General features: G+C 43.5%; 2 protein-coding genes across 5 annotated transcripts; both read right to left on the reverse strand.

The window, feature by feature from the left end:
• Window positions 1–1,609: 1,609 nt before the first annotated feature.
• On the reverse strand, window positions 1,610–6,820 carry LOC309696271 (C-type mannose receptor 2-like). Of its 2 annotated transcripts, none has more exons than XM_082517426.1 (5): window positions 6,555–6,820; window positions 5,090–5,309; window positions 4,625–4,960; window positions 2,111–2,205; window positions 1,610–1,946 (listed from the first exon to the last, which is right to left on the reverse strand). In XM_082517426.1, exons 1-5 carry the CDS (start codon window positions 6,621–6,623, stop codon window positions 1,821–1,823), a joined length of 846 nt encoding a protein of 281 aa, XP_082373552.1. In that variant the 5' UTR covers window positions 6,624–6,820; the 3' UTR covers window positions 1,610–1,820. The 2 variants fall into 2 exon arrangements, with proteins under 2 accessions (XP_082373552.1, XP_082373553.1); XM_082517427.1 differs by lacking the exon at window positions 6,555–6,820 and adding an exon at window positions 5,474–5,953.
• Window positions 6,821–12,977: 6,157 nt separating this feature from the next.
• Window positions 12,978–25,741, reverse strand: LOC309697031 (secretory phospholipase A2 receptor-like). Of its 3 annotated transcripts, none has more exons than XM_082518665.1 (7): window positions 24,286–25,741; window positions 23,815–24,005; window positions 17,717–17,933; window positions 17,254–17,592; window positions 16,832–16,879; window positions 16,197–16,243; window positions 12,978–13,896 (listed from the first exon to the last, which is right to left on the reverse strand). In XM_082518665.1, the coding sequence occupies exons 1-7, from the start codon at window positions 24,320–24,322 to the stop codon at window positions 13,762–13,764; spliced, it is 1,014 nt and encodes a 337-aa protein (XP_082374791.1). In that variant the 5' UTR covers window positions 24,323–25,741; the 3' UTR covers window positions 12,978–13,761. The 3 variants fall into 3 exon arrangements, with proteins under 3 accessions (XP_082374791.1, XP_082374790.1, XP_082374789.1); XM_082518664.1 differs by having other exon boundaries at window positions 16,197–16,265; window positions 16,854–16,879; window positions 24,286–25,739; XM_082518663.1 differs by lacking the exon at window positions 16,832–16,879 and having other exon boundaries at window positions 16,197–16,291; window positions 24,286–25,739.
• Window positions 25,742–27,273: the final 1,532 nt, after the last annotated feature.

Here is a 27,273-nt window from a genome sequence, read left to right on the forward strand (position 1 = left end):
AGTTGCTGTTAAAATAAAAGCTGGACAGAGAACACAGTCCAATCCCGTTTGAACACTACACCTTAATCTAAAATATAATATAAATACATATATATTTATAAATAACCCAACATAATGGAGATCCTGGTACTCTGATCCCATGCTGCTATATTTGGCGATAGAAACATGGAATTTCTCTCTAGCGTCATGATCAAGCTTTCAGTCCAAGTTCAACATTTTAGTTTATTTTTTTGTTTGTAAGTTATATTATAATTATTACCTAGTTTCAGATTTCCTGCGCTCCTGTCTTTCCTCTATTTGTCTCTTAAGTCTGTATTTCTTTGTTAGACCTGCTGTTACTTCCTGTTTTACTTTGTTACCCTCTCGTCTCCTCTGCTGGCAGTGACGACGCACCGGATGGGGAGGGCGACAACCCACAGTTATTCCTGGAGACCACCCAAGCCATTTCAGAGCGTGGCAGTGTCCCACGGCAGAATGGGCTTGACGCCAGCCTCGCTGGGGACTTTTGGAGACATCTGATGGGACATTTTGGATCGCTTGGGCCTTTCCCAGGAAAACCGCTGCCGGCGGTTCTGGGGTTGTTGGATGACAGCAGAGGACCAGACACTGTTTGTGGAAGGGTGTCCCAGAAAAATGGCAGATCCTGGGCCAGTAAAAAATGAGATTCAGTACATCCTGGACCTTAGACAAAGCTGCACACAATTGGGAAGGTTGTCACTGAAAAATGTGCTCCAGGCCCAGAAATGTCAGCAGGGCCTCTGCAACAGAGTGGCAAATTTCACCAGGAGATAAACTACTTGTATTACTGCCTTCTTCAAGCTCAAAGTTAGTCACCAAGTGGAAAAGACCCTTTGTGGTCACATGGTGAGTGGGCAACATACAGACAGGGGTGGAGCCACACAGATATATCACCTTCATCTCCTGAAAGCATGGAGAGAGGCCAAAACCACTTCTCTGGTCTAGTGTCCTGGTGAAGGAGAGAGATGAGCTGGGGCCACAGATGCCAAGGTTACCTGAGCATGAAAGGCAAATCTTCCAGAGAGAACTGGCTGAAATGCTGAAAATAGTTCTTATAGTTCTTGTAGTGAAGAAAGGTAGGTCTATATGCTTCTGTGTCAACTACTGCAAGCTAGATTCCCTTGTCTGCAAATTCCAAGGAAAAAACAGCGTGAGGTTTGGACCTGTTTGTCAAACTTTTGTTTGGCTTGTTCCCAGCGCCTCATGGACCATGTGCTCTGTGCCCACGCTGCAAAGCTTCTTAACTGAAACACAGGGCTGGGTGCCGTTTGGTCCCAGCAGGTACGGGGGATCGCCACCTGATCCTGTACACCGGCTGGAAACTGACAGGGCAGGAGAGGAAATACAGCACAGTGGAGAAAGAGTGCCTGGCAATCCGGCCGGCGGTGGACTGTCGTCGTTCGTTCCTCTCACACCCAGACTGATGTGACTGTGTCAGAGCAGGACTGAGGTCTAGTACAGCTGCATCAGCAACTACGATCAGATCAGCTCATTACAGCGTTCGTTATAGAAATATACGGGATTTCAAGGTTCAAGGTTCTGTATTCGTTTTATTATTATTATTATTTCATATAAAATCTTAATGTTCTTTTTTATATTCACAGAAACAGCAGTCCAGGCTTCTTTCACCAACACCTCAAAAACATGTTGCTCAAAGTCCTGCTTATTCTTTATTTAGCAGTGACCGTTTCATTTTAAATAAGAAAGTAGAGTTTACACAAATTAGAGAACTAAAGAATAATCTTTTTTAAAAGGACAAAGCAGAAAGAAATGTTTCATAACCAAAATTGGTAAAGCTTGTCTTATACAGATGGTTTCGTTTCCTTGTTTCCTTCTTCATCCTTGTTGAAGACTTCTCCTTCTGGCTGCTTCCTCCAGCTCAGTGCGAGATCTCCAGCGACTCCCTGGTCCTTCAGCGTCTGTTTGAGCTGGGACACAAAAATGTGATTTGCAGAATATGACAGACAAAATTATTCACTAATATTTGCTATTCACTCTTTTTTGCTGCTGCATAAGTTTGTTGTTATTAGGTATATGAAAGTTAAAGCAGCTTAAGGTTTGTTTCACAATAACGCTGGAGGTGACCAGTTACCTGTTTCAGCATGGCATCCATCACATCATCGTCATTCAGATCCTGATTGTTGTTTTTCTCCAGCCTCAATCTCACCACTTGCTTGTAGGTAGGCGCTGATTAAAGAACGAGGGATACTCAGGGTTAGAAAACAAAGGATGGACAGCTTACGTCACCTGCTTTTCCTGCTGCCCTGAGTTTAGTTCAGGGTGTCAAACTCATTTCACATGGCGGGCCACATACAGCCTCCTTTCAGATAAACTCTCCTTTCTGTCAGTGACAAAGAAAGAAATCGCTCATCGTTTTTCTGACGCTCCAGATGTTGATCTTGCCGCTTTGACTTCCCATTTAAAGAGTTCGATCACAAATCTCAGAGTAAAAGTTGATTCTGCACTTTGACGGTCACGTAAACGAGGTGGTGAAACAGCACCTCAGACGCTTATCGAAGGTTAAGCCCTTTATTTTCAAGCGTGACTTGGAAAGTGTTATTCACGCCTTTATTACTTCACGTTTGGATCATTGCATTTCTCTTTCAATGGGGGTTGGGCAGGACACTTTGTCACGCTTGCAACTAGTGCAAAATGCCGCAGCACGATTTTTAACTGGCAGAAGGAAATTCGACCACATGGCTCCGGTTTTGGCCTCTCTACATTGGCTTCCAATTGAATTAAGGATCTGTTTTAAAGTCCTTTTATTGATTTTTAAATCTCTAAACGGTCTGGCACCTGTTTGCTTGTCTGATTTGTTGAGGCCTCATGTCCCCATTTGCTCGCTTCGGTCAGCTGAGCAACTGCTGCTTTCGGTCCCAAAGTCACGGCTACAACTTGGAGGAGGCCGAGCGTTCTCTGTTGCTGCTCCAATGCTTTGGAATAGCTTCCCTCTCCATATCAGACAGGCTCCATCAGTGCCAGGTTTTAAGTCCAGATTAAAAAACTATTTTTATTCGCTGGCTTTTAACTCTGTGGGTGACTTTTAAATTGATTTTGTTGCTATGTCTGATTTTTGCTATTTTATTACTATATTTGTATTTGTATTGTACAGCACAAGTGCCAATGATGATGATGATCCAGCTGTTTTCACGGTTGTTGCAGTCATGTTGGCAGACAACGGCCGACAGGATATCAAACAGGTTTGATTTTCTATGACTAAATGACTGATGATCGGGAGCTGGTCGTGAGGTCTTAATCGTGACCCCACGTACACAACATGATGCACGACACACGATTAAGGCGAAACTCGGGCCGATCCCCAAAAAGCTCAAAATGGACCAAAAACCACACAGTGGATGCCCAGCTAAAGTTTCACAAAGTAATTTACATGGAAGCTTTCTGTGGTTTCCAGTAGCACATTTAAAAAAGACACGTGGACAATCTGAAAAGAACATATTGAAATGAGTAGTAGCACTTTAGAGGATTCATACACATCACACGGTGTTTGAGAGTACGTGATTAAGGGAGCATTTGCATGGATTCAAAACCTTGTAAAGCAGGAGATGCAAAGCAGCTTCTTCCCAGCTTTTTCACCAGGTGTGTGGAGTGGCAGGGTGACTTTCCCCTGCCTGTATTGAATACTGCTGTTTTAATAGTTTGATGATTTGATGGACTGCCTCTACTGCATCTTCCTAACGGACTGAAACATTGTGCATGTTACTATAAATTGTTACTTAACTTACTTTGAAAAATTCTGGTCAAAAGGACTGAGTGTAACTAAAGGTTAAGGCATAAAACCAGCATATTATACAGAAATCTAAATTAATTCCAAATTATTCTCAGACACTACACTGTGATTGTGATTGGTGGGAGCCCCCCCCCCCCCCCAGGGTAAAGAAGTGTGGGGTAAGAAATAAAGCAACCTCAGTTTCACAGCCTGATCTCACAGTGCAGCAAATCTGTTGTATCATTACTTTTGCTTCTTTATGGATGGTGTTTAACGTCGGTCTGGAGTGCAGCGTGTGAGGCTCTGAGGTACACGCAGTGTTGCCAACTCAGTAAGGAAAATCGCTATTGGCTGTCCTAAAAGTCGCTAGAAGTCGCTGAATGACGTCATCGCCCAATTTGCATAATTGGTCATGCTAATCTAATGGTAACCTATGTTGATGGAGAGAGAAATAACATCGTGCAAGAGACATAAAGTGAGTAAAAAAGTCCTAAATGCATTTAGAGTTTATTTAGAACTACAAATTAAATTTCTTTTAGCAATTATTGTTTTTTTTAATGTCACAATTCCAACCCTGCTCCTTTACCCGGGCTTGTGCAGGTGCGTCCGCCGCCTCTGCACTGCACCGCAGGCCACGCCCCGCCACAAACATGTAATTAAATTCAAAACTGAAGACTACCTCGATGTTAAATCTAATATTGTGCTTAAATAAAAATAGTAAGTAGACTGAACTCAGTTTTATCAGCTTAAGTCAGTTACCGGTGGTTTTCGTTCAAAAAGCTGAGCAACTCAGTTTATTTGTGTTGGCCTAAATTAGAGAAATGAGGTAAGCTGGAAATTTTGCTGTTCACTGGTGGAAAGTAACAAAGTGCAGCTTACCCCTGTAGCAGATAAATGCTGTTTTTCGATCACAGTTCCAGTCCTCCCATACTCCAGATGGAAAGAGTCCTGCCACACAAACATTACTCCCTGTGCTTAAATCAGGTTGAGTTGGGTTCCAGTTTCTAAACGTGGAGTTACTACCATCTGTCCACTTCCAGGAGTCTCTGAAAAGGCCGATCCAGGCGGATTGCCCTGCAGGTAGCACTTCTGTTACTCTCTGGTTCTCAGACATGTTTCTCACACTGGCCAGGTCTGTGTGATGGGCTCTGCAGTAGCTCTGAGCCTCCGTCCATGTCATGAAATTGTTGATGAAGACAAATGTCACGTTCAGTCCTGAAAACAGACCAAAGTGAAGTGTTCTGAAGAACAATGTAGATCCCCGAAACACAACAGCTCCGGTTGCAGATGAAAATGCTGCTGACTTTTACATTTAAAAAATATTTTATTAATTAAAACCCTCACCTGTGACATCAGAACAAATGGCGTTAAATTTACTGCCACATCTGTCATTATTCCATAATCCAGTCTCATGTAACTTAGCACAGTGTTCGTTCCCTAACCAGTTGTCCGGTTGTCCAGGCTCCCAGTTTCTGAACGTAGCCTCATCATTTTTGTAGAAATCTGTGTCTGGCATCGACCACCTCCAGCCGTTAATGTCACCATACATCCCAATCCAGGCTCGCTGCAAGCAATAATTAAATTGTGTTGACTAAAACGATATGACCTACATTCCTGTCTTAGAAATGAAGCCTGAACTGAGAGCTCTCATTTTTCTTTGGAATCATTCAGTTTGAGCTGGACCGAGGGGAGATCTGGTCACCTGGTGCAGTAATTACCCAGTCACACCTGTAGTTACGTGGTCAGTGGCGTGTTATGTCGACAGACTCAATCCCCAATGGACCCCCTGCAATGGTAAAGTTAGGCTGTGTGTGGACTGTGTTGAGGGTGAGCTTTGGGGGGGAGTGGCCCGTGTACAAAAAACTGAAAACTGTTTTGTTTTACACCCACGTACAGATTAAACACAAAATTACACACAAGGGAAGGAGCCCGAGTTAGTGCATGAGGTTGAACGGTACCGGCTGAGTATAGTTGGGATCACCTCAACGCATGTCTTGGGCTCTGGAACCAGTCTCCTGGAGAGGTGCTGGACTTAATCTGGAGTTGCCCCTGGTGAAAGGCGGCGAGCTGGGGTGGGTATCTAGCTTGTATGTAGGGGTTTCTCCCAGTGGACAAGAGGGTTCTTTCCCTGCGCCTTCAGGTCAGGGAATGGTTCCTAACTGCACTTATGCACCGAATGATGGATCAGAGTACCCAGCCTTCTTGGAGACCTCTGAAACAATAAGTTTCATATATGCGAGGAATAGTTTTCTATACAAGATCACTGCAAAAAGTGCAGCCTTACCTAATGTCCACCTACTGTTACTCATTTATATTAAGATTAAACATCTAGTTGGTGTTGGTGTGGAGAGTAGCCTTCAGTATTCTGTAATCTGTAGTGGAGTACATTTTAAAAGTAACCGTCCCAACACTGCACAGAGATGATGACTTGACCAAAAACATAATGGACTACTGGGACGTTCAAGTAAAAGCACGAACACAAATCAGAAAACTTAATCCAACGATAGGTGAACATTTATCTGCAAAATAATTTTATTTTTGAGACAATTTTTCAATAATACATTTTTATGTGCACTGAGGTGTTTTCATGGTGTTTTATTGCTTTTTTACCCAAAGGAATGATCTGAAAAGTCGTTTTCAGGCAATAGAAAACATATTTTTTGTAATATAGCAGATTCTTTTTAACTATAGTGCAGAAAAGTGACGACATCCATGCCTACCATGCCACTGATACATACAAACACATTAACTCCCACCTGTGGCTTACATATATCAATTTAATTTAAAAAGAGGATAAAAGTGTACTCACATTTTGGTATTGTGCGTAGTTCATTTTACTTGAGTCTGCCATGCTCTGCAGGATCTTCACATCCTCCATGTTTTCTATGGTGGCCAGGTCTGTGTATCTCTCCCTGCAGTAACTCAGAGCATCAGTCCAGTTCTTCCAGTCATAAACAAAATGGTACTGACGCTTAACATATGAGGAGCCTGAACACAGCCCTGCAGAAATGGAATATTATTGTGTTATATGTAAATATCGATTACATTTGGACTTAAAAATAATTATATAGCTTATCTGTGTGGTTTCAGTGGAATTGTAGTGGTATTAGCTGTGTATTTAATTAGAGCTGTAAAACCACCAATATTAATGTCATAAACATAAAATGACTTCCTAACGATGACTATCCTTCTGTTTCTAGATCAGTTAATATAACAGTAACACAAGGTCACACAGTGCTACCTGATACTGTGTTTAAAATGAATATGAAAATGACATGAAAAATAAAAAACACATTAAAATTCTTGCCTGCTGCAACTATGATGAACAGAAAAACCTTTTCCATCCTTGTCTCTTCCTTGTTTCTTGATATTTCTTGGTAAGTTATAGATTCAAATCTTTCATCTTCATGCGAAGTAAGATGAAAATATCTTAGCTCTAAGGATCACTATAGTTCACCTTCTGTCTCTGCATGTCCACCTGCATTCATGTATCTTCTCTGAGGTCGTCCTCTTTTCTTGGCATTTCCCTAAAAACAAAAATATGTTCTTTTTTTCAGTTGTACAACCTGTAAGGTGTACCTGCCACTCTTCAGCCCTCCTCCCCAGACCCCACCCCAGGTATTTGCCTTTAGAAAGTTTTTACTATGTAAATAAGAAGGTGCAGGCACCAGTACTTCCCATCAGTGGTTAGCATTAGCATCTTCACACACTATTTGTGTGTGTGGATGTTTTCCCATCAGGTGTGTTAACATGTGATTTCAGATTGTCCTTCTGAAATGAGATGGCCAGAGGCCACGTCACACTGGACTCTAGCTTCAGTGAAGATCTTTCTTTCTCTCCTGTTCTCTAACTTTCCCCCTGCTTTTACTTGTATAGCTCCCTCTGTGTGTCTCCCTCCATCCTTTTACACTGACTGCACGTCTTTCTCTTTAATGCAAACTCACTCCTCCTGCCTGCAGGAAGGTTGTTGGTGTGGTCACTGGAGGCCTGTGCAGTACAGTGCAGTGGATCACTGTGTCCACTGCAGCGGCAGCGTCATTGTTTGGCCGGAGGACCCAAGCTGGGTCACGACAGGACGCAACATAAAGTCACTTATTTTACTTCAACCTGAAAGACATTTAGCATTCTGCTTATGTAAAACTGGACGGTTCTCTAAGTGTGTAAAATCAGAGCACGGCGCTCTGCAGTCAGTTCATTGTTGAGCCTTATAACTAACCTTCATTTACAAAATCAGTATAATGACGCTCATGTGTGAGTTCAATAAGGAAGATCTTGCGGTCGCAAATTTTGAAGCCATCATGATAACCTTCTCCCGCTGACGATGTGGGGACCCAACTTTTTTAGCTCCGATTAAAATCAAGACACTCAAAAAGACTCTGGAAAAGAGTCGAATCCTTGGGTCAGAGTTTAATACTCTGAATCAAATGAACAGCAGGAAAAATACATACAGACATTTAGCAAGAGAATTACAAAGCAGAAAGCCAGCAAAGCAAAACCCCGGGTGTACAGCTTTAAGCACAGACGGCAGAGCAACAGCAGAGGGGGAAAGTGCTGGGGTGTCCTCTGGTCCCCTAATATATACGGACCAGTATCCCCGCCCCCTGCTGCTGGGTAACTTACCCACCCGTCCTCCAGCCAGACACAGCTGACACTGAGTCTCATCACCATTAAGCTCCCGTGTTTCACAGTGACGATGCTGAATGTGGGAGACAGAAGTACAAACAGAGAACAGGGAAAGCTTCAACATTCATGGGTGCGACGGCCATTTTTGTCTCCTCTGTCATTTTTTTTCGGTCTCCCTCTTCAGTGTCCAGTGCTGTGGACAGGCCTCCATGGACACCCAAAAAAAGTCACAGCGTCGCCTCAGCTGAAACCTACTAATACACATAAGGTTAAACTAATTCAAACAGCATGGTACAAAAAACAGAAACGCTAATATTTATTGCACTGCAAGTTCAGCTCACAGTAGTTTATTGTTTCTGCAGCAATCGTGGCGCGATGAGGAGGACGCTCAGCTGATGGTCGATGCAGGTCAGACTTTAGCACCCGATGTCGCTTTGAAACTAAAGAACAGGCATGTGTCGGCTTGTGCAGCTAGTTTCAAAACACAAATGTCCTCAAAGATTTGTAAATAAATATAAATGTGTTACAGATGTTCTGCACTCACAGTCAGCTGTTCTAGTGCGTCACTGACCGACTTCTGCCTCTGCTGCTTGCGTCTGCTGTCTCAGACATATTTGCACTCTTTCATAATTGTGACTCCGAGTCTCCTGTGTTTGTATAGTTGTAATAGTGTAATCACTCCAGACCTTTTCCATCTGTCACGTTTCTTTGTAGCCACTTAGAGGGTTTTTGCGCTGATATTTGAGTTCTTTTTAAAATCATTTTGCATCTACATGCAGTTATTTTCTTTGCAGCTAAATGAGTATGAGCCTCGTTTTATTTTGCTGTAGTACTGTAGTCCAGTGTAACATATGTGGTAGTGCCATCATTCTCTGGCTGTCAGCCTGTGTCACTCCTGTACTGCATATTTATATTATTTGTGCACTTTTACAGAGCTGGTTTTAATCTTGTTACACTGTGTATACTGACTAGAAAGGCTTTCAATTCAATTCCGTTTTTCTTTCCCTTCTTGTTGCAGTTGTTTTGTGTCTGAAGTTTTCTTGAGAAGCTTTTTCATTTGATTTACTTCAGTCACATCCCCTACAGCCCTCTGTGGGTTGCAGGCCTGTTCAATAGTTCACACAGGCAGTCATTAGAGCGCCTGTAACATCTCCTCCTATGGCAGAATCAGAAAGCCGTGAAAAAGATATTCTCTTTTCCAAACACAAAGGCAAACAGTAGAAAGCAGCACAGAGTGAAAGAGTCTGATAGAGGGAGGGTTAAAAGAGCGACGTAGACAACAGAAATACAATCAGACAAGTTTATTTTAATAGAAGAACAGAAATGCTGCAGCACACACACATGAAGGGTGAGTCTGTGTGCAGCTCTGCAGAGCACCAGGACCAGAAATAGGCTGAGAGCACTACGAGCATTTAGCGATGAATATTTCAACCACTCTCTCACTTTGAAAGTCTGGTCTCTCATAACCACCACTCCACCTTCTGTCCCTGCTTTCACTTCTTTAAACTTTTAATCCACAATCTTTAAGTTCACATCTTTGTTACTTTCTCCACAGGCCTGCCCACCACACCCACTCAAACCCATGTCCATTGCTGCTCTCCATCTGGTCCTCTCTTTGGAAACACAATGCAGCAGATGTGGGAGCAATAATCAAATATATGATGGATTCACATGCATTCATAAAGAAAACTTTACCTGGTGATGTGATTGCTTCTTGAAAGTCCTATTCTGACTGCACGTGCATGTGAGATTTATAAACTGGAAAAATCTTATTGGCTTTGTGTTGAGGAAACCAGGGCGATGCTAACAAGAATGTTAGATAGAAAGACTGGCGTGGATCAAACACACACACATTTCTCATGCCAGCGTCAGGGGCCACTGTCACTTAAAAATACACACCAGCCTGCCACGTACAGGTTGAAAGTTTCAAGACTCCCTAAAACACATTTTCCTCGATTTGAGCCTCAGTGATGCAGGTCAGAAAAGTACAACAGTATCAACTTTCATTTTTGTATTGTTTGGGTCACTGAAAATTACATTTAAAATATTGTTGCTGTCATCAAAACTGGTCACTACCCTTACATATAAACGTTTATATACTGAACAGTATGTAAAGGTTGTTACATACGGTGGTCCCTCGTTTATCACGGGAGCTACGTTCTGAAAATAACCTGCGATGGGTGAAATCTGCAAAGTAGCCAGCTTTATTTTTTACAGTTATTATGGATGTTTTAACCGCAGTGGTTCACCTTTCGCTGTGCTGAAAACGATGTTGCACTTTTTACCCTTCACAGTTGAAAAAGACTAGAAATAAATGTTTTTCTTCTTTTGCATTTTATCAATAAATGTAGTGAAAAGTCAGCGAGCACCTGTGAAACCTCATGCTGCGTTAACTTAAATTACATTTGCCATTGAACAAAACTAAACTAAACTAAAGTACTGATGTGGATGAACACAGAACAGGAGGAGTAACGACTGTACTCTTACCACAGAGATTGTTTTCACATCTGGAGGTTTTCGGGGCATCTGGAGCACAAATCGCCTTTAACATACGGCCGCACTCCTTCATAGTTCCCTCTGAACACACGTACACAAAATATCACACAAATCCAAATCAGACGAACAGAATCAACTTTGGGGGATTTCCTGAATGATTGAATAAACTGTTTAGTTTTAGTCTTAGAGTCATTTTCCAACAGAACTAACACGAAGCACCATTGATGTATAAGTGTATTATACTGTATTGTCTACATTATTGTGAGATAATTTTTTTTAATAGAAGCCACATTTAATGACGTCTCTGCCTTCAGTCAAACATAAAGTGTCATTATTACTACAGTCCACAAGAGGGAGCACTTGTTGTAGTATTGTGCAGCAGTAACACTGGAAGGAGTCGTGGTACTGACGCTGGGTAGTAGTTACAGACGAGGAAGGAGACTCTGTCCCAGTCCAGTCCCTCCATAGTGTCACAGAGATGGAAGGCACAGCCCACTCTGTGTGTGTCTGCCCACACCATCTGTAACACACACGCACAGTTTAAACTGAGTGGATCTGCCACATTCTACACAAGCTTTGGACAATGTCCTCTGCAGTGGATTTTAAATAAAAATATCAGGATGTGATTGAAGTGACTCTCAGCTTTAATTCGAGGAGTTTAACAAAAGTGTCGAACTGTTTAGGAACTACAGTCATTTTAGTCGTATTCCCATTACTGAGAAGTAACCGGACAGTTGATTGATATTTAAAGTCGTTCTCAGTTTGGATATGCATTTCTGCAGATAAATGATGTTAGGATGATTCCAAGTGTTGAACACCTTTTTTGGTGCCACTGGAACAGCTCAAACTTAAAGACATGCTGGTCTGCTTAGCAGAAAACAAAGCAGCAAACTTGTGAAACTCAAAAACGACAACAGGAGCTTCTACAACAGCCCGCACACATAATTCCTGTATCAGAATCCTGAGAGAGATTCTGATGGACCAGAGCACATCCTTCATGTCAGCCAGTTTTGAATTACTGGGTATGAAGTCTATTTGGGCTAAAGTGTATCACCCACAGACTGATGGTCTGGTGGAGCATCTGAATAAGGCTTTCACTGATTAATGATGATGAACATGATTGGAACCAATGTATAGATCCTGTTTTTTTCACTGCGTTTATTAAATTTCCTGTTTGGCAGGAAGCCACATGGGGTTCTGGACCTACAAATATAAAACTGGGAGTGCCAAGCTCCAAAAAAACGGAATTCAGCACGTAATGGACAAAACTTCACGCTTTGGGTCAACTGTCATGTGAAAAAGGGTGCCTTAGGGTGTGTGGTGCTGACCCCCCAGTACTGTACATCAGCCAGTACATCAGCGGATGAGCCACGCTACAGCACTGTAGAGAAGTGCTTAGCTAACAAGTGGGCGGCCAACACCCTGTATTATTTCGTGGCTCAAGAGTTGGGAGTTTGTCTTGTAATCAGAAGGTTGCCGGCTCGAGCCCCGGCTCCAACAGTCTCGGTCGTTGTGTCCTTGGGTGAGACACTTCACCCGTTGCCTACTGGTGGTGGTCAGAGGGCCCGGTGGCGCCAGTGTCCGGCAGCCTCGCCTCTGTCAGTGCGCCCCAGGGTGGCTGTGGCTACAATGTAGCTGCCATCACCAGTGTGTGTGAACGGATGGATGATTGTGTATAGTGTAAAAGCGCTTTGGGATCCTTAGGACCAAGTAAGGCGCTATACAAATACAGACCATTTACCCTTTTTTTTTACCATTTCCTCCTGAGATCCCCATTCACCCACTCTTTGGAACATTCACCCCTGCAGTGGCACAACAAATGTCAACAAATATCCACACCGTGACCACCTGTCGGTATCTGGCTCAAGGGTAGCAAAGTTAGTGGGAGTAAAGTTAGTGGGAGTAAAGTTAGGCCAGACTGCTTGCTGCCCTAATTTGGGCTTTGGGGTTTTCCAAACAGGCCTGATTATTACATATTTTGATGTATTTGAAAGATGTGGACAGATCACTCAGAAGTATTTTCTTCAACTTTCAATATTTTTTTACAAAATTCAAGAAAGTGTTAATCCCACTGATAAAGTAAATCCAAAACAAAAAGGGCTTTACAACAAGATGACAGACTTTTGTTTTATTTTTATCTCAATATTGTTTTAGTTTACACGGAGGGCCGTGGAAGCTTTGCAGTTCACATGTTTTTTGACAGTAAAGCTGACTTTGAATACAGTCAGACTAACCAAACAGCAGGAAGTAAAACTAACATGAAACGTGAAAAGAAAAATCAACTTTCAATTTTAAACAGGAAATAAACCAGAGAAGTAACACAGACTGAATACTGACACTTAGGCTACGTCTACACTAATCTGGATACATTTGAAAATGGGCGTCTGAAAACGCTCGGCGTCCACTCTATCGTTTTCAATCGTTTCTGAACAGTTGTTCATCCACACTGAAAACGCCGTCTCAGTGTGGACAGAAGGCCAAAACGGAGAGAAAAAGATGCGCTTTTAAACGAAAATGTATTAGTGTGGACGTGGCCTCGATAAGATGCCTGAGTAGAGAACAACGAAGTGCTGAGATATTTACACAGACACGAGAGGCACAGCCACAGATACATGAAAGAAACCTTGAACTCCTACTTACAGACATAAACCAGAACACAGGAACTTAAACGCATCAATAACCATAACATGAAAACAAAACTTAAGTCTCAGTGAGGTCCTAATAAATAAACTTTACTACTACAATCTACCAGAATAAAGATGAATCCAGAAACACACAAACAAATCAAACTCCTAAATGCAGAATAACAGTAAAACAAGAACACCAACACGTTTATTACTATAATGTGCTCTATGAAAAAACCCAACACCAAACCACACATGAGCCCTGATCAACATTTAAAACTCGTTTTTACAGGTCGTGTTCTTCTTGGTTTGCTTTTCATCCCTGAGGAAGACCTCCCCGTCCGACTGCTTCCTCCAGCTCAGTCTGATGTCTCCTTTTACGCCCTTGTTCTTCAGCTTCTGTTTGAACTGAAACACACAAAAAGTGCTTTTCTGAATATCATTTAGACAAAACTCTTCACTAAAAGCTCGTTATGCTTACCGCTCTGCTTTGCAAGGATGCAGGATCACACATCTATAACTGATTTAACCCTGTACATTGTTCCAGTGTTTGTGGACAGCTTATACATTTCTTGATTGGTAAATAAAGGCAGGCAGTATTCAGAGGACTACAGTTTGAGGTAATAGAGGTAATGAATTATTCAGTCAGGTGATGTCTGTTCCCTTATTATTCCATAACAAATTAAAACGATAAAACAGTCTCAAAGTAATCATTCATTACTTTGAGTTACTTTTTACATTCATTACTTTGGGTAAGTAATGAATGTAAAAAGTAACTCTTTGAATAACATTTCTAAAAGCTATTTTTGTGCAAACTGACTGAACCTTGTGCTCTATTAGTGCATTACTGTAATAATATTGTTTGTAGATTTAAACACCTGATTTTAACCAGATGTCAGCAGATGTTTTATGTTGCCCTGGCTGATTTCCATCCTCGACACCGACAGTATTTGCTGTCTTTATACGAGACTGTGCACCACTCACACACAGTTCTTTATTTTAAGTCCATCACAGTTCAGAAAAGTAACCTGTTTGTCTGCACTAACCTGCAGAGGATTTTCATGCAGCCTTTAAATAACGTACATGTAAGCTTTAAATGAGCAGTCGTTCCCTTTAAAGTTAAGCTCGTTTCCTCTCCCTTCCTGTCTTTCTTATCTTTCTCCATCTCTGACTGAAGTTAGCTGCTTCTTTTCTCTCCCTGTGACATGCAGCAGCTGGACCTTTAGTTAGCAACGCACTCTGAGACAAACAGCACACTCACAGGATGTGTGTTTGCTGAGCTGATAGAAACAAATTACCCAACACTTGCTCCCTTTATTCTTGCCACTCTTTTGTAGGGCGAGCCAGAAGCACCACAACCGAAACTTGCGGACATCCGTTCTGGTGTGGTGTGAAAAAAACAAATCCCCAGCAACATCCGCTGGGATTGAGAGGATTGCCTTTCATGTGTCACTGTTCAAACTCAAATCGGTTTGATGTGTGAAGGCTCACAGCGGCGTAACACAAAACTCTCCTCAAATACATTTGTCTTTATTGAACAAAAGCAACCAACTGCTGGTCAGTGTTTATTCACACCTCCCCCAAAAAGCTCTCAGTATCAGGTGAAGATCAAACTGAGGGGCAGACAGCAGTAAAGAGGTGAGTGGGGCCAAAAAATGAGGCAGCTTCAAAATAATTACTTATGAACAGTGTTGGTCAAGTTACTTGAAAAAAGTAATCAGTAACTAATTACTGATAACTTTCCCGAAAAAGTAATCCCGTTACTTTACTGATGACTTATTTCCAAAAGTAATTAATTACTTAGTTACTTAGTTACTTGTTAAAAACACGACTTACAACCTGAATAGGTGATAAAGCGATAGATCTTTCAGCCCAATTCTACTTTTTCTGCATAATCCATCATACAAAATGTAATCAAATGGAAAAGTCTCTTTTTAAAACTTGTTTATCAGTTTTAATCTTTTAACTTTATGCATCAAGCAAACATTTAATTATATGCAACATTCTCTGACTGGAAGAAATTAGTTTAACATTTAAACCTATTTTCTGCACATTCCAGCACATAAAATAAAAGTTTTTTGTGTTTACACTCAGTCTTTCAAACAGATGCAAGTAAAACACAGCAGAAAATAAATAAAGTCAAAGACTCAGCGGTCCTGTTGCTCTATTTTCACCTGTAAAGCAGGAGCAGGGTAGGCGGAGGGTTACCCTGGTGCAGGTGTGGAAGAATCCGCGAGTTTCTCTGAGTTTCCCATTACGTCGTAGCTACTCGGTGCTTGTTGGAAGTTTAGGGGTTTTTTCGCTGTAAAAAGAAGTTTTCTTCCCACGCACAGCGGACACTAATGTTTTTGTCACTTTTTATGGAATCAAACTCAAAGTAAGGTCAGTACTTCCACGCTTTGAACGCGCACGCTCATACTCTCTCTGCACTCGATATATGATCCATTGTTGATCAGCACACAGCTGTTGTCACCAACGTCGCACTCGCTTACGTCACTGTCATGAGACATTCTCGCAAAAAAAAATCACAGTTTTAGTAACGCAGTAACGCAGCGTTCCTACAGGAAAGTAACGGTAATCTAATTACCGTTTTTGCATTAGTAATCCCTTACTTTACTTGTTAATTGAAAAAAGTAATCAGATTACAGTAACGCGTTACCCCAGAACTAGTTTTACCCCTGCACTGAAATCATGAGCTGTATAATTACCTGTTCCAGCATGGCTTCCATCACTGCAGGGTCATTCAGATCCTGATTGTCGTTTTTCTCCAGCCTCAATCTCACCACTTGCTTGTAGGTAGGTGCTGATTAAAGAACGAGGGACACTCAGGGTTAGAAAACAAAGGATGGACAGCTTACGTCACCTGCTTTTCCTGCTGCCCTGAGTTTAGTTCAGGGTGTCAAACTCATTTCACATGGCGGGCCACATACAGCCTCCTTTCAGATAAACTCTCCTTTCTGTCAGTGACAAAGAAAGAAATCGCTCATCGTTTTTCTGACGCTCCAGATGTTGATCTTGCTGCTTTGACTTCTCATTTAAAGAGTTCGATCACAAATCTCAGAGTAAAAGTTGATTCTGCACTTTGACGGTCACGTAAACGAGGTGGTGAAACAGCACCTCAGACGCTTATCGAAGGTTAAGCCCTTTATTTTCAAGCGTGACTTGGAAAGTGTTATTCACGCCTTTATTACTTCACGTTTGGATCATTGCATTTCTCTTTCAATGGGGGTTGGGCAGGACACTTTGTCACGCTTGCAACTAGTGCAAAATGCCGCAGCACGATTTTTAACTGGCAGAAGGAAATTCGACCACATGGCTCCGGTTTTGGCCTCTCTACATTGGCTGTCGTTTTTCCCCATTCTCAGTCTCACCACTTGCTTGTAAGCCGGCTCTTTGTAAATAATGAACAAATGTACGGGTTTAATTGTAAAGGTAAATAAGTAATGCTGCATGTGCACAGTACAGTAGCACTTTGTTGTTGCTGCCCTGAACGTTCTCAGGGTAAATAAAAGGGATTTGTTATTTCAGAAATGAAGCAACATCAGTTTCACAACACTGTACTAAAGCTCTTGTGTTTTTACTTTCTTATATTAAGCTAAGCTGACTGTATTGACCTTTGTCATAAAAACATACGTTGTCTGTAAAGTTAAACAGCAGCCTGCAGTGCAGTCTGTGAGGATCAGAGATGATGGTAGCAGCCTTGTCTCCATTTGAAAAAATTGCATCTAAATTCAAAAACTAAAAGCTACATGAATCAGAACTTACCACTGTAGCAAACAAATGCTGTCTCCCGGTCACAGTTCCAGTCCTCCCATTGTCCAGTAGATTCAAAGTTTGCTGCGACACAAAATTCATTTTTGACAACATGATTGGGTTCATCTGTATTCCAGTATCTAAACGAGGAGTTACTTCCATCCATCCACTTCCAGGAGTCTCTGAAAAGGCCGATCCAGGCGGATTGCCCTGCAGGTAGCACTTCTGTTACTCTCTGGTTCTCTGACATGTTTCTCACACTGGCCAGGTCTGTATAATTAGCTCTGCAGTAGCGCTGGGCCTCCATCCATGTCATGGATTTGTTGATGAAGACAAATGTCACGTTCAGTCCTGGAAAATAACCAAAGTGAAGGGAGAACAAGACATATTTAAATGTAAAATCCAAAGACATTGAAAAGACTTGTAGAACTTAAACAATTTTGTTTTAGGGTTCTGTATGAATTAACATCCTCACCTCTGATGTCAGAGCAGAGTGCTTTAAATGTATTGTCACAGTTTTCATCAGTCCATGAGCCAGTCCACTTTAACCCAGTACAGTGTTCTTTGCCCTTCCAATTGTCTGGTTGTCCAGGCTCCCAATTTCTGAAAGCCACCCCGTTTTTGTATAAATCTGTGTTTGACATTGACCATCTCCAGCTGTTCATATCATCGTACAGTCCAATCCAAGCTCGCTGCAAGGAACAATTGAAATGTGTTGTGACATAAACTATTGATCTCAATTGTTTCATAAAAAGCCTTGAAACTAAAATGGTATTTTTTTACTTTCGAGTCATATATTTTGATTTCAATGTAAACTGGGTGATTATCAGGTCATCAGTTGCTATTTCTTTGGATCTTGGTCAAACAGCATTTGATGATGGTGATCTTTATTTGTCACTTGCAGTTGCCTGCAGGGAAACCATACATATATTAAACAAACATCACGTTGAGGAGACAGGTCAGAATAGGTAGCATAAAGAAAAACAATGAAATGTACAACACAAAAGGGGAGGAGCAAAAATAGAACTCTGCTCTGCTCCTGACAGGGGATCACTAGGAGAACAGAAAACAAAAACTACTCAGCACACAAGCACATGAATCTTCACACCGTAACACCATGAAAACACGTGACAAGCAACAGGGGTGGGTGAGTAGGGTTACAGTAAGGCAATGTAGACAGCAGCATTGGGTCACGGTATCTCTGAGGAGTCCAGCTAACCCGCCGTATGATTCAGGTGGGGGGCAAGCATCTCCATTCAATCCAATTTTATTTATATAGCGCCAAATCACAACAGCAGTCGTGTCAAGGAGCTTTATATTGTATAGTAGATCGTACAATAATAGATACAGAGAAAAACCCAACAATCATATGACCCCCTATGAGCAAGCACTTTGGCGACAGTGGGAAGGAAAAACTCCCTTTTAACAGGAAGAAACCTCCAGCAGAACCAGGCTCAGGGAGGGGCGGGGCCATCTGCTGTGACCGGTTGGGCTGAGAGAAGGAAGACAGGATAAAGACATGCTGTGGAAGAGAGACAGAGGTTAATAACAGGTATGATTCAATGCAGAGAGGTCTGTTAACACATAGTGAGTGAGAAAGGTGACTGGAAAGGAAAAACTCAATGCATCATGGGAATCCCCGGCAGCCTACGTCTATTGCAGCATAACTAAGGGAGGATTCAGGGCCACCTGGTCCAGCCCTAACTATATGCTTTAGCAAAAAGGAAAGTTTGAAGCCTAATCTTAAAAGTAGAGATAGTGTCTGTCTCCTGAATCCAAACTGGAAGCTGGTTCCACAGAAGAGGGGCCTGAAAACTGAAGGCTCTGCCTCCCATTCTACTTTTAAATACTGTAGGAACAACAAGTAAGCCTGCAGAGCGAGAGCGAAGTGCTCTAATAGGGTGATATGGTACTACAAGGTCATTAAGATAAGATGGGGCCTGATTATTTAAGACCTTGTATGTGAGGAGCAGGATTTTGAATTCAATTCTGGATTTAACAGGAAGCCAATGAAGGGAAGCCAAAACAGGAGAAATCTGCTCTCTCTTTCTAGTCCCTGTCAGGACTCTTGCTGCAGCATTTTGGATTAGCTGAAGGCTTTTCAGGGAGTTTTTAGGACTTCCTGATAATAATGAATTACAGTCGTCCAGCCTGGAAGTAATAAATGCATGAACTAGTTTTTCAGCGTCACTCTGAGACAGGATATTTCTAACTTTAGAGATGTTGCGCAAATGGAAGAAAGCAGTCTTACATATTTGTTTAATATGTGCATTGAAGGACATGTCCTGGTCAAACATGACTCCAAGGTTCCTCACAGCATTACTGGAGGCCAAGGTAATGCCATCTAGGGTAAGAATCTGCTTAGATACAATATTTCTTAGATTTTCAGGGCCGAGTACAATAACCTCAGTTTGATCTGAATGAAGAAGCAGAAAGTTAGCGGCCATCCAGGTCTTTATGTTTTTAGGACATTCCTGCAGTTTAACTCATTGGTGTGTGTTATCTGGCTTCATGGACAGATAGAGCTGGGTGTCATCAGCAGAGATGGGCAGTAACGCGTTACTTGTAACGCGTTACTGTAATCTGATTACTTTTTTCAAGTAACGAGTAAAGTAAGGGATTACTATTGCAAAATCAGTAATTAGATTACCGTTACTTTCCCGTAGGAACGCTGCGTTACTGCGTTACTAAAACTGTGATTTTTTTTGCGAGAATGTCTCATGACAGTGACGTAAGCAAGTGCGACGTTGGTGACAGCAGCTGTGTGCAGATCAACAATGGATAATATATCGAGTGCGGGAGAGAGTATGAGCGTGCAGCGTTTAAAGTGTGGAAGTACTGACCTTACTTTGAGTTTGAGTCCATAAAAAGTGAGAAAAACATTAGCGTCCATCGTGCGTGGGAAGAAAACTTCTTTTTACAGCGAAAAAAACCCCTAAACTTCCGAGCAAGCACCGAGTAGCTACGACGTGATGGGAAACTCACAGAGACACTCGCGCGGATTCTTCAACTGACCGCAGCACACCTGCACCAGGGTAACCCTCCGCCTACCCTGCTCCTGCTTTACAGGTGAAAATAGAGCAAAAGGACCGCTGAGTCTTTGACTTTATTTATTTTCTGCTGTGTTTTACTTGCATCTGTTTGAAAGAGTGAGTGAAAACACAAAAAATATTTTATTTTATGTGCTGGAATGTGTAGAAAATAGGTTTAAATGTTAAACTAATTTATTCAAGTCAGAGAATGTTGCATATAATTAAATGTTTTGCTTGATGCATAAAGTTAAAAGATTAAAACTGATAAAACAAGTTAAAAAAAGAGACTTTTCCATTTGATTACATTTTGTATGATGGATTATGTAGAAAAAGTAGAATTGGGCTGAAAGATCTATCACTTTATCACCTCTTCAGGTTGTAAATCGTGTTTTTAAAAAGTAACTAAGTAACTAAGTAACTAAGTAATTAATTACTTTTGAAAATAAGTAATCAGTAAAGTAACGGGATTACTTTTTTGGGGGAGTAATCAGTAATTAGTTACTGATTACTTTTTTCAAGTAACTTGACCAACACTGGTCATCAGCATAGCAGTGTAAATGTATGCTATGTCTTCTAATGACACTGCCTAAGGGAAGCATGTATAATGTAAACAGAATTGGTCCTAGCACTGAACCCTGTGGAACTCCATAACTAACCTCAGTGTGTGAAGAGGACTCTCCATTTACATGTACAAACTGGAGTGTATCAGATAGATATGATACAAACCACGGACGGTGCTGGCATAAGGTCGGCAGCCTTAACCCAATTTCCTTCGGGGTCAATAAAGTTTTATTGGAGATTATGTATCGGACTTTCAGGAGCAGGACCACGCCTCCAAACACGCTCCTTCCGGCTGTCATCTATATAGGTTCCTCCAGTTCTGCTAGCTGTTCATTGTCGTTTACGTGCAAACAGGGTCCATTCTCAGCGGATACCTTTAAACACAGCTTTCTCACAGGAGTAACATAATTTTACTCACATTTCCATTCGCTACAGTCGTCCTCTCGTCTGTCAGCGCATCAGATGAACAACTACTCAAGCTCTGCGTCCATCGCTTTTTCTCCGGCAATCCAAGAAACACACCAAACGCCTTATTTACTAAAGCAGCCGCAAACCTTCTACCAACGCCTTGCCAGCTTCCCTTCCCTCCATCCATCCTTTGCAAAATTCAGCAACATGCTTGGTATGGCGGTTTTGGCGCCAGAGCACATCGCTTCCTGCCGCCCTGCTCTTTTTCTGGCTCAGTGAAACGGGGCTGCCGTGCAGGAGCGGCCACGGTCGCTGACGATGCTCTTCATTGAAGACTCATGCTGGTTGACTCTGGCTCCCAGAAGAGCCCCATCCCACCCACTGCTGCGGACAGTTTAGCGGCAAGCCACGGACTGCAGCTGATTACGGCTAACGGTTCTAGTATTGCAACTTATGGGGCAAGGTTAGTGACTGTTAGTTTCCACGGCCGGAAATTCCAGTGGAACTTTTTTGTTGCTGCCAGCTCGGCACCGATTTTTTTTGTGCCCACGGACTGTTAGTCAACGTTGCTCACAGACGTTTGATTGATGCTGTCTAACCCGGGCTGCCCACTCCCTTATTGGGGCCAGTTTGGTGGCCTTCGGGGACATATTTCAGCGTTTGCTGTAAGAGTTTCTGTTGCTGTCAACTCCTAATTTCTCCAGCGCAGCAGCAAAATACAGGGTTGAGGATTACATCGCCACGGTTGGTCCCCCGGTGTTTGCGTGCGCGCGTAGCTGCTACCCTGTCCATCACCCAGGAGGAGTTTGAGGCCATGGAGCGCCTGGGCATTGCGCAGCACTCGAACAGTGCCTGGGCCTCTCCACTTCACATGGTGCCCAAGTCGGAGGGGTGGTGGCAACATTGAATGATTGATTGGGTTAAGGCTGCCAGCCTTGCCAGCGCCATCTTACCCTCCGACCATACATACATTACACAAACATCACATGGGGAAGACAGGTCAGAGAGGTATAACAATGGAAAATGCACAACATGAGGAAAGACGAGGAGAAAAAATAACTCCCCCCAGACTGAGCTCCAACAGGGAGATCAGTTTGAGAACAGAAAAAACACCTCAGCACATGAATCATCACATCTCACAACACAGAAGACATGAGCTTCGAAGGCGTTCGGAGGGGGTGGGGGGTGAGTGTAGGTCTGTGGAAGATCAACACGGCCATCGATGGCCTTGAAGGAGGGACAAAGGGTTCTGACAACAATCCTTTTATCATGGAGAATTTTGTTGTTTCACTCAGCTTCAACCTTGGCAGGTGCCAGTGCGAACAGCTGCATCCAATTTTTACAGTTGGTCTAATTCTCAATTATGTGTTATCCATATTGCAGAGCCATGAGCTTCTCCAAGATCTTATCCATATTGTGTTCAAAACACAGTCTGAGTACTCACAGCCCTGCCAATTGTCTATCATGTCGAACAGCCTTATGGGATTTTGAACAGCTGTAGCTGCTTCTTGTTCTTCGATAAGCCAGGTCCAATCAGCCAGAACTCTGTTATCATGGTTCCAAATTGGTAGATGTCGTTCAATGTCCTCCATCGAGAGTGTCGCCAGACACGATGCAACCGACCATCGAGTATCCGGCAGCAAACGGCTCCGCAGGACAATCGGGCTCTCCCAAGCCCAGCAGGGGGTCAAGTCTGTTACGGGACCAGTTGATCCGCCTCGGGTCTCTCCTCCTCCTGCCTCCCCTTTCCCTCATCCACCTGCTGGCCTCCGTGGAAGCTCCGCCATAGCCTCCACCAAACAACTGAGTTATTTTTACACATCTGCCAGCATCTGGCCAATCCACCACATTTCATTGTTTATACCGTTAAAACAAAAAAGAAAAGCTGAGGAGCCCCTTTTGTTGGTCCTTCTTTGGCTCTCGCACTCTGGGGCCTGGATCTCCTGCATGCCTGCTTTATGCTCCTCACACCCTCAAGCAGATCGTTACATGGACGAACCTTTTGAATACAAACGTGTTGATCCATACAGGTGTACACACACGTGATCAAAAACGACACCTTTCTTGGTTGCTACCTCAAAGCACGTTGTGCACTGTTGGTCCTGCGTGCTGCACAATAACATTCAGTATTTAGTATTTACTGTTACTTACATTTATTTAGTTTATTGCAGTGATGTTGTGTGTATTGTGTTGCTGTCTTTTTTGCTTGCTTTCTCTTTCTCTCAACAGGTAACCCAGGTGATTTCTTTCTTCTTTTTTTAAAGCTTCCTCTCTCTCTCACTGTCCCTCTTCCTCTCCCTTTTTTCTTTCTTTCTGTCTCTCTCTCTTTCTTTCTTTCTCCCTTTCCTATCCCTCAGTCATGTCTTTCCCGTTTCTAATAACTTAAAAAATTAATAAAATAAAATAATAACAAAGGTCAATCAAATGGACCAATACAGCAAGGCTGTGATGATCCATTTGGTAAAGTAAATCCGTTGAGCATCTCTCTTGGCCTTCAGACAATAATTCTGATTGCTAAAGAACCAAACAGGACAGGCAAAAAGAAAAAGAGGAAGAGAAAAAGTGTACTCACATTTTTGTTTTGTGTGTAGTTCATTTTACTTGAGTCTGCCATGCTCTGCAGGATCCTCACATCCTCCATGTTTTCTATGGTGGCCAGGTCTGTGTATCTCTCCCTGCAGTAACTCAGAGCATCAGTCCAGTTCTTCCAGTCATAAACAAAATGGTACTGACGCTTAACATATGAGGAGCCTGAACACAGCCCTGCAGATATAGATGTAAATACTGATTTTACATTTATGCTTAAAACAAAAGAAATCCATCTTAACTTTGTCATTATATTTTAATGTAATAATATCTACTTTTATGTGCAGTAAAATAACTTAGAATTTTAACAATTTGGTGCAAACTATGATTCTGTTTTCAGCACAGCAATGAAAGAGAAAAGTATTGTACAGATAACATAATAGTTCCTAAAGGTTTCACAGTGCTGATGTTGCATTAAAGAAAAGTGGAAATGATAAAAACACATTAAAATACTCGCCTGATGCAGCTACGATAAACAGAAAAACCTTTTCCATACTTGTCTGCTTCGTGTTCCTTATCCGACTGAACGTGCAACTGATCTTTCAGCTTGTCTCATGCAAAGTGATTATAGGGAAAATATTTGCATTCGACACCAGTAAAGCTCACTGCCTGCATCTTTGGTTAATGAGGTTCTACTGAAGCCTGTGTTTGGTGAAGAGTGAGGCTTTTGTGAGTCTTGCTTGTTCACAGGTGCAATGACGTCACAGGTGTACCTGATACACACTCCAGTGAATCACCTCAAAACAAACTGAAGCAATCTGATAAAAACAAAATGTAACTTTTATAGCAAATATAAGTATGTTCTACTTTTAGCTTCAGATGAACAAAAAAAAGGTTTTTAGATTTTAAAAGTAAAGTAAGACATAAAAAATATGTTTGACGTGTGGCAGCAAGTAGCACATTTCTTCTTTTTCTTTGAGATGTTCCTTTAGGGGTTACTGTAACATAAGAGTGTTTATTATTCCCAGAGCTGGTAAGTTGTCATGGTGGATGATTTGCCTCCACCCTGTCTCCACCTCCTCTTCTGTCACATCAACCCTTTGCATGTCTGGTTTTCCTGCATCTATAAATATTTTCTTCTGTTCCTCTTTTCTGACCCGTTTATCTAGAAGAATCTTTAACATGTAAATAAAAAAAGGTGCGGCACTACTGCTGCTAATATATTTTCAGCTGATCTTCACAGTGTCCCTGTGTGCATGCACATGTGTTGTGAGCCTTCGTGTTCAGTTTTGCCATCGTGTGTAACTTTGTAATTTCAGATTATCCTGTTGAATTGAGATGAGATTATTGGCTGTGAAAATTGTGTACATCACTGTTCGTTGTATGCTACTGATGACGGTCATTCCTGTATATCCATAAACTTTCCCATTGGTTGGTTTTTATCTCTGCTTTGGTGATTTATCTTAGGGTGACCAACTGTCCTAGGAGAACTGTGTTCCCAGGGGAACACAGCCAGCAACTGCAGGTGAAGCTTGGGATGTGACCGGTCCATCCCCAAAGCCGGAGCCACCCCGAGCTGTTCACAGACGGGGGACTGGCAGCCTAGCCTGCGTAAGTGGAGGGCTGAGCAAGGCGATGACCCGAAGGTCCACCCCCAGCACCGTCACCACGTGCTTGTCTGTAGACAGAGGAGCCTCAAGAGTGAACTCGCAATGAGACACTCGAGGTCAGACACATAGTCCCAGCTACTGGGCATCCCCGTGCTGGCCGTCTAAGTCCATGACACACAGGCCAAGCACCAACAGGGAGCCAGCATCGCAGGCTGGGGGACACTCACTCACTTGCTGAGGCATCAGACACAGCGAGGACCGACCGGCGGGCAAGCCGGCAAATGCGGCAACACGCCAGGAGAACACAGCCTGCAGTTGCAGCAGCCTATATGCCAGACAGAGACTGGCCAAGGAGGCTGGAGAACACACATTCGCTGGCTGACGTATCAGACACAGCGAGGCCAGACTGGCGTGTAAGCCGGCGAATGCGGGCAACATGCCAGGGGAACACAGCAAGCGGCTGTAGTGTAGCCGCTGGAGAGGAGCTCCAAGCCAGGGACGCGACCCGCAACTCGCCCCAGGGCCAAGCAGTACAACACACTCGCTTATCAGACACAGTGAGGCCCGGCTAACATGTAACGGGCGAACCGCCTGCAGGGAGCCTGACGCTGCGGGTTGGAGAACACTCACTTGCCGGCTGGCGTATCAGAGACAGCGAGGCCCGGCTCGCTGTGTCTGAGGGAACACAGACAGGAGCCGCAGCAGCTGATATGCCAGAGAGAACCCAGCTAAAAAAGGCTGGAGAACGCACACTCGCCGCAGCGAGGCCCAACTGGCGCGTAAGCAGGCGAATGCGGGCAACACGCCAGGGGGAGACAGCCCGGAGCAGCAGTGCAGCCAGGGACGTGACACGCCGGGAGTAGCAGCTCACTGGGCGGGCCCCTCCGGCCACGGGGACCCGCAGCATGTAGACAACGTGCCAGGCAGTGAGCCAGCGCCGCAGGCCGGAGAACTGTCAACCGCAAGCCGAGCCAAGCATCATAAGCATCAACCTCCTGACAATCAAACCTCCACCAACCCAGGCCTCAAGAAGGCAAGCCCACGGGAGGGAACGCTGTGGGAGGGGCCCGCAATCAGGCGACCCAGACATGGGTTCACTCGTCCGGGTCCCACTCCAGTGGTAGCCAGAGAGGATGGAAGCTTCTTCAACATCCACCTCACGATAATCAACCCCCACCAGCCCGGGCCTCACAGAGGCGGGGCCATGGGAGTGAACGCTGCAGCCACCATCCTCACATAGCCTCTCAGGCTATGTGAGGATTGGAGCGGACCCCCTGTGCCCAGCCCGCCTGCAGCCCTATAGCGGGAGCGACAAAATGGCCACCAGCAGAGCATAAGTAACCCTCACACTCCTGTAGGGCACGCCGCCCTGCCCAGGGAAGGTCCAAAGGGGCAACCAGGGACCGGGGGGAGGCAACGGGGGAGGGGCCAAAGGCAACTACTTCCGCCATGCACGGCAGCATCCAAATGCGCGCAGGGGATCAGAAACGCCAAGAGGCAGGGCACACACGGCCTGCATCCAGGCCAACCAGGCATCAGCGGCACCTAAGACAGTGGGCACTGAGGTTGCGTGATAGCATCAACCTTGAGGTCCACTCTACTAGATGGCACCTCAGGAAGGGCTAATTCCCACACCCGGCATGCTCCAAGCAAGAGCTGAAGGGACCCATCTCGCCCGACACTGTACCTGGGGACCAGCAGGGGGCAGACCAGGGACAGGTGGGCAACACCAGAGGAGAGGATGGACGCTTCGTGTGGGCCGCCATACTTCTGCTACCAAGCAAGGGGCCTTACGAAAGGCAGATTGAAATTTATCAAGAATGTTATGTTCATCTAGAACAACCGTGAGTTGCTTGGCCACAACCTTTTCTAAAATCTTGGCAACAAAAGGCAAT

Source organism: Aulonocara stuartgranti (assembly GCF_965226115.1).
Source record: "Aulonocara stuartgranti genome assembly, chromosome: 20".
Taxonomy (NCBI): Eukaryota; Metazoa; Chordata; class Actinopteri; order Cichliformes; family Cichlidae; genus Aulonocara; species Aulonocara stuartgranti.

Bases quoted from the DNA above. Each gene is read 5' to 3' on its own strand.
- LOC309696271 (XM_082517426.1), bottom strand. From the start codon at position 6,623: ATGGAGGATGTGAAGATCCTGCAGAGCATGGCAGACTCAAGTAAAATG. The intron at 4,961-5,089 runs GTGAGGGTTTTA...GTCTGTTTTCAG, and splicing joins CATTTGTTCTGATGTCACAG to GACTGAACGTGACATTTGTC. The intron at 1,947-2,110 runs GTAACTGGTCAC...TTTGTGTCCCAG, and splicing joins TGGATGCCATGCTGAAACAG to CTCAAACAGACGCTGAAGGA.
- LOC309697031 (XM_082518665.1), bottom strand. From the start codon at position 24,322: ATGGAAAAGGTTTTTCTGTTTATCGTAGCTGCATCAG. The intron at 17,934-23,814 runs GTGAGTACACTT...TGTTCCTTGCAG, and splicing joins ACTACACACAAAACAAAAAT to CGAGCTTGGATTGGACTGTA. The intron at 17,593-17,716 runs GTGAGGATGTTA...GTTATTTTCCAG, and splicing joins ACTCTGCTCTGACATCAGAG to GACTGAACGTGACATTTGTC.